Source organism: Convolutriloba macropyga, chromosome 9, assembly GCF_964194025.1.
Source record: "Convolutriloba macropyga chromosome 9, txConMacr16.3, whole genome shotgun sequence".
Classification (NCBI taxonomy): domain Eukaryota; kingdom Metazoa; phylum Xenacoelomorpha; order Acoela; family Convolutidae; genus Convolutriloba; species Convolutriloba macropyga.
Genome location: NC_134476.1, coordinates 4,869,701 through 4,875,700, shown reverse-complemented (window position 1 = coordinate 4,875,700; position 6,000 = coordinate 4,869,701). Strand labels below are relative to the sequence as shown.

The 6,000-nt window shown below is 33.0% G+C and overlaps 4 protein-coding genes across 15 annotated transcripts in view; 2 read left to right on the top strand and 2 right to left on the bottom strand.

The window, feature by feature from the left end:
* The window catches only part of LOC142345573 (putative G-protein coupled receptor No18), a 280,348-nt gene that overhangs the window by 85,727 nt on the left and 188,621 nt on the right, over positions 1-6,000 (bottom strand). The window lies entirely within an intron of this gene.
* The window catches only part of LOC142345574 (neurocalcin homolog), a 140,682-nt gene that overhangs the window by 72,667 nt on the left and 62,015 nt on the right, over positions 1-6,000 (bottom strand). The window lies entirely within an intron of this gene.
* Positions 96-1,467, top strand: LOC142345974 (uncharacterized). The gene is made up of 2 exons (XM_075398445.1): positions 96-529; positions 796-1,467. Exons 1-2 carry the CDS (start codon positions 367-369, stop codon positions 1,002-1,004), a joined length of 372 nt encoding a protein of 123 aa, XP_075254560.1. The 5' UTR covers positions 96-366; the 3' UTR covers positions 1,005-1,467.
* LOC142345973 (uncharacterized) lies at positions 2,793-4,986 on the top strand. Its single transcript, XM_075398444.1, has 3 exons — positions 2,793-3,701; positions 4,221-4,385; positions 4,723-4,986. The coding sequence occupies exons 1-3, from the start codon at positions 3,515-3,517 to the stop codon at positions 4,908-4,910; spliced, it is 540 nt and encodes a 179-aa protein (XP_075254559.1). The 5' UTR covers positions 2,793-3,514; the 3' UTR covers positions 4,911-4,986.

Below are 6,000 nucleotides of genomic sequence, written 5' to 3'. Positions count from 1 at the left end.
CTCCTACTAAAATTTTTAGAATTTTTCATTTTATTTTTATACTGAACTTATTAGATTTCACGCGATAAAAAAATCAGCTTCAGCATTTCCTACTCATGAAAATCCGCTTATCAGATTGATCTTACACAATAAAAAATTATCTTAATCTTGATTCTTTTCATGTCAGATCTGAAAAGGCAACTTATAAGCTAAAATTTCATTGGATTAGAATTTTTGTTGTGTAAGATTTGATAAGATAAACATCAGATCTGATTAAAAATGCCCCCAGTGCAAATATCTTATGAGAAAGTTTGCATCATCTTGCACGATAAATATTCCCAAATCACTGAGATATAAAAAAAGATTATGAATTTTGTTTAAGGTGAAATGAGACCAGAACCGACCCAGTTTTCAACGAGGATAGTGCTTGCGAGGATATTCTATATCATTGACTATGTGGTTGGACCTGCAGCTTGTTTTGCGATAATTGCCATTATTTTCTACAGTGATATTTGTTCCAAAGTCGCAGTCGTCGTCACTTCAATTCACGGTTAGAAAAAATTACTTTCAAGAACATAGCAATTTAATTTAATTAATTTATTATTTCACACACAAACACACACAAGGACGTAAACCGTTTATAACTTATACCTTATATATAGCATAGCACATGTAAAAACGTGCGCCTGGAGCCGAAGAGGCGTCAATGTAACATAACCGCTAAGCCTGAGGATAGGTGGGGGAGGGGGGGGGGGTAAAGACAGATTTCAAAATCCTGTACAGTGGCCTGCTTGTCTCACTCGTTGTGTGTTTCAGTTATTCTGCTTATGATAGCCAATCTTTGTCAAATACTGGCCTACGACACCCAGGGAGCTTTCTTCCCCGTCTATCTGGGCTACAGTTCTATCATTCCATGGATTGGGGTTCTACCTGGCTTCCTCGGAGCTATGATGACTGTTCACATCAATGCCATGAACGAAATGAGCTGCGAAGTGAACAAAAATCTTGGTCAAACTCAAATGTGATAAAAAAAAACATTCGGTGTGTCAGAACAAAACTAGTTCAGGCGACAATTTGATTTTAAATTAGATAACGCGCCTCAAGTTATCAAAATAAGTTCTTCTTCCTACTCCAACCCCCCCCCCCCCCCCCGAGAAAAACGTCGAAAAAACCTGAAAATTCAAAAGTATTATAAATCACTTTTATAACCTTATGTATTAAATTTGAAATTGGTTGTATCTCTTATTACATACAAGTCATTATCAGAGGAAGCATCAATTTGTTCATACAAGTATCAATTTGTTCATACATGATTATGACAACAATTTATTTTTCCGCAAGTGAAAGAAAACAAACCAGTAAAATACTTGGTCCATTGTAACCCATATTAAAAGTAATCATATTATTGATTTTGAAAGCTTTGGTAATTTATGCAGATTATTGTACTATTTTACAGTAAAATTGTATCATATCTTTCTCATAATATTTTCATACTGATATATTTTAGTGTAATTACATAATTCTTGAAATCTAATAATTAAAATTTTGTCGAAAACCATCAGATTTTTATGTTCAAAGCATGGAGCAAGAGCGTAGAATAAGAAATCAGTCAAGTGGGTCTCGTTTAGCAAAAATTTTCCGAGATCTTTTTTTTTGTTTTTTTTTGTTGCCTTAGTTCTAAAACTATGTGCGTCGGAGAAGCAGTAAGCCTTAAAAAATAATCAATTGTTTGCCGTGTAGAGAAACAAAACAATAAAAGACATCCAAAAAACAGTTACGTAAACTTAACCTATCATTAATAATAGCCGACTTTGCCATGAGGCTGTAAACCCGTTTTGGTGTGGTTGAAAGCCCCCATTGGATGAGTTGAGTGACAGTTTCAAAATTTTATTTATAAAGTCAAATCGGAAAATTTTAGCATTCTTTTTTATTAAACGCTCACAATTGGCAAAAAATGTTTTAGTTCTAAGAATAAATGTATTTCATTTAATATCGCCAAAAGGTGGCCAACGTGTGTATTTTGTTTAACTTTTTCGCGGTATTGTTTGCAATCTGCTTATGGAATAGCAGTAGCAAGCTGCTGTCAAATTAAACCAAAACTGACTCATTTCGTGATCTTTGACATAATCGAATATTTAAAAAATATTTCAAACATTTTAAATTTTTTTTAAATTTGGTAGAATATTTTTGACATGAAAAGGACAAAAAACGTAATATAACACCAGTAAAAAATATTTTTTTGTGTAAATGTGAGGTACGATCATTTTTTACAAAAGTGAAGTAAGATAAGTCAAATTTTGAAAAAAATTGATATCCGAAAAATAGTTGAGGAGCACTGTAGGACTGCTCTAAATGCATTTGGGGCTGGTCAAAATTTATCATAAAAAATTTTGGTGGTTTCTTTTTGTAATTTTAAAATTATTTCTTGCTATTTTTAACTAATTTAGATAACTTAAGAAACATGAAACGCAAATACAAGTGCGGAAAATGCAATGAAAAAGAATCTTGGCTTGTCAAAAATTGGTCGGTCGAACCATTGTGTCAAAGCACAACTTCGCAAACAAATTTTGTAGAAATGTTTTCCCTAAAATTAACACGATACAGAGCTATCCACGTCCGCAAGAACTTAAAAATTATGTGATTGATAAATTTTTCAGGCAAAATACAAAAACAGGGTTTTAGGTTTTGGCAATTAGAATTTCTTTTAATTATCATATTATTTTTACGATTATTAAAAGCAGTTTAAGAAAATCTCCCCAAACAACTGGTTAAAAGTGTCACAGTATTTTTAACCCAGTAAACACATATTTCACTGATCCTAGTGGAAATTTAAAGGATCGCCTCGACCACTAGAATGTAGTTTTGAAATTCAGAGCTGTTTCAAAGAAAAAGTTTTAATCTTTTAGAACAATCAAAAACAAATCTGACAAATTGATGGATGTCGTGCGGTTGGTGTTGCAAAAATATGGTCCGCTAAGTTGTCAGGTCACAGACGGAACTTATTATTAATCGATACCTACAAAATTGATCACAGTTGTATTTTTTATCGAGTTTTGTTTCTGACAGATCGTAAATCGTAAACCATTTTTTGATTGTCACTTACTTGAATATTTGAATATTTGAACTAAGTTTATCCAGAAAAACATAAATAATTACATTTCGTCCGGAAAGGTCATCGCAAAGAGCAGTCCAGCTCAACCTCTAAAAGTAGAAAATTACAAAACACACCCGGTCATTATTCGAAAGTAGAAAGTAATTTGTTAGTGTAGTATTAAACTTGATTGCTATTTATTTAAAGGATGAAAAGCAAAACTGAAGGCATTGGAATTATCATTTTGAATCACATCTCAGTAACTTCAAGTTATTTTAATGATCAATAATTTTGGGGTGATATCTCAATATCAACAATGACAGCCAACGACATCTCAAGTTGAACAAACAACAATTATAACCAAAACTTAAACATAAACAAAACGTAAGCATTCGCCTTGAAGACTTCTAAACCAACGTAAACCACCTCATCAGAAATTCTCAAATGTTGGAAAAGCGTTTAAAGTTGATCGTGATAGGATCAGGATTAGTTTTGTCCAGTTTATTATGGGCACTTTTGGCTAACGGGAAATCAGGGTACACTGGATTTATCATCAGGCCACTTGGACATATTGATAATTACTCATACGGAATGTGGAAGTACTGCAAAAATGACATATGTACCAAATATGGTAAGTTATTACACCGAAACCAGAACCGAAAAAAAGTTTGAAGTTGCAATTCATCTTGTTTCGACTCTTTTAAAAATTCATAATTTTGTTGCGTATTGCAAACTATATAGTAATTTGTAAAAAAATATTTTATAGAGGTTGAAAAAAAAACATTATATGTTATGCAAAAAATGACAGCGATTGAATTTTTCTTCTAAGTTTGAAAATAGTTTTTACTTATATTTCATATTCGCAATGACAAAAAACTCCAATTGATAAGTATGGGTTTATTTTTCACTCATGATATTCTTGTGCTTGGGTTTCGAATTGTCAAAACTATAAGTAAAGCAAAAATGGGGTGTCGTCTTACAATTTTCAGTTTTTTTTGCCTGGCTATAATTATTATTACTTGCCATTACATAGTAAATCTTTATGTAAACTTATGACACGTGTGCCTAAGGTGTGCCTATAAAATACACTCACTAAGCCGGTAAGGGGAGAGGAGTCAAAAACGGATACGATACCAAAAATGTGTTTTAGATTTCAACTTAGAGGATCATAGTTTTGTGATGAAGATGAAATCGGCGAGAGCATTCTACTTCGCTCTCTGTCCATTCGCAGTCGCAGCTTTCACTGGTTATATGCTGGCTCTAATGCAGGGAAATAAACCATTGGTACTCGCTGGTGTATGCTCCACAATTCAAGGTAAAATAATAAAAACAAATTACATGATATTTTCCATCTTTTTGTTAGACTTTCAAAATATGCAGGAAAAAAACTATGTGTCTCGTGACGTTACTATAGGTGAAAAAGACAGCTTTCTGTCAAAACTTATATTTTTGTGAAAACTATTGTTTTTCAATGTTTTTTTTTCTGTATCAATATAACCTGGATAAATAAGAAGATAAATAAGAGATATTTAGTCATACTTTGTTTTTAAATTGTTGACAAATCTAGCATATATCAGCCAATTGTTTTCCCTCAAATTGGTGCCATTTCTATTGAAAAGATTTTAAGGAAAACAATTTTTATTGATTTACAGGAATCCTTCTCATAATTGCCAACACGTGTTTAACCCTTGCATTGGAAGAAAGGGTTCCCAAAAACATCAGCCCCACTGTCGGATGGAGTCTCATTTTGCCCTGGGTGGGAATTTTGCCCGGGTTCATTACTACCTGCATCGCCTTTCTGGTCAAGTTCAAACACCCCCCAGAACAGTCAACAAAATGAGATTATAGAATAAATTGTTATAGTTCTGTAGTAAAGTGCAGCTTTTTGTTTTCATTGATAATTTATTATATGGATTGTCGCTACTTTTCAATTAAATTTTATATATGTTTACATATAGGTAATAAAAGTTATAAGTGAATATATATATATATATATATATATATATATATATATATATATATATAAATAAGTAGTATAGGTACGCGGCTAGGGGAACATACAGGGGGCTTCATTCGTTTGGCTTCAATCGTTTGTGTCATCCAAATCTCCCTAAGCTACGCAAGTCATTTACAGTGCATGCGCTGCTATAAAATAAAATACTAGGTAGAAAAATTGGGGTCTTTCCCATTATAGCCCCCCATGAAATTATAGCCCCCCATTATGGTATGCGGGGCTATAAAGGGGAAGACCCAAAATTGTTCCCTCTTGTTGTTTATGCGCCCCTCGGTTACATAGCCCATTTCATTACAGGTATCTCATTGTGTAAAAATATAGCACTTGTTGATATTACATCCAGCGACACAGCTGTGGGTACAGGTGACCAAGCCAGGACAAAAATACTTCAATCTCTTAACGGAGTCTTTGTGACTCTGAAACTACCCATCGTCTTTGTGACTTCCCTGCGACAGGCATTGTCCATTTTGATTTGCTATAAACTCCACAAAATTGGGAACCTCTCGAACCTTTTGCTACACAGAATTAGATTTTCTCGCCAGCAAAGGCACGATTTTTCCCCAAAAATTCAACAAATGCCGTATGGAAAAATCAGTTTCTGTTTAAAAACCAGTTTGAAGCAGATTTCCAGAAAAAAAACTGTATATACTAAAAATAATATAGTTAAATTTTGATAGCGATGAGCAAGCTAAGACCAGAACATTTTTTTAAAAAATTTATCAAAAAGAGTCCCCTGACTTCCATTTAGATTATGATCTTCTGTAATTGACATATTTACACTTTTATAATGGTATATTTTAACTTCAATCTATAGTTCGCGGGGATGGAAACAGATCCTAATAAAGCCATAGCTGTAAAAATTAACTTGTTTTCAGAATTTTTTGGCGGCAACGGATTTATGACACGAATAACGACT

What these genes read in the sequence shown, in the direction of transcription:
- LOC142345973 (XM_075398444.1), top strand. Translation starts at nt 3,515, where the DNA reads ATGTTGGAAAAGCGTTTAAAGTTGATCGTGATAGGATCAGGATTAGTT. An exon ending in TGACATATGTACCAAATATG is followed by an intron (nt 3,702 to 4,220) that starts GTAAGTTATTAC and finishes AATGTGTTTTAG; the next exon opens with ATTTCAACTTAGAGGATCAT. An exon ending in TGTATGCTCCACAATTCAAG is followed by an intron (nt 4,386 to 4,722) that starts GTAAAATAATAA and finishes ATTGATTTACAG; the next exon opens with GAATCCTTCTCATAATTGCC.
- LOC142345974 (XM_075398445.1), top strand. Translation starts at nt 367, where the DNA reads ATGAGACCAGAACCGACCCAGTTTTCAACGAGGATAGTGCTTGCGAGG. An exon ending in CGTCGTCACTTCAATTCACG is followed by an intron (nt 530 to 795) that starts GTTAGAAAAAAT and finishes TGTGTGTTTCAG; the next exon opens with TTATTCTGCTTATGATAGCC.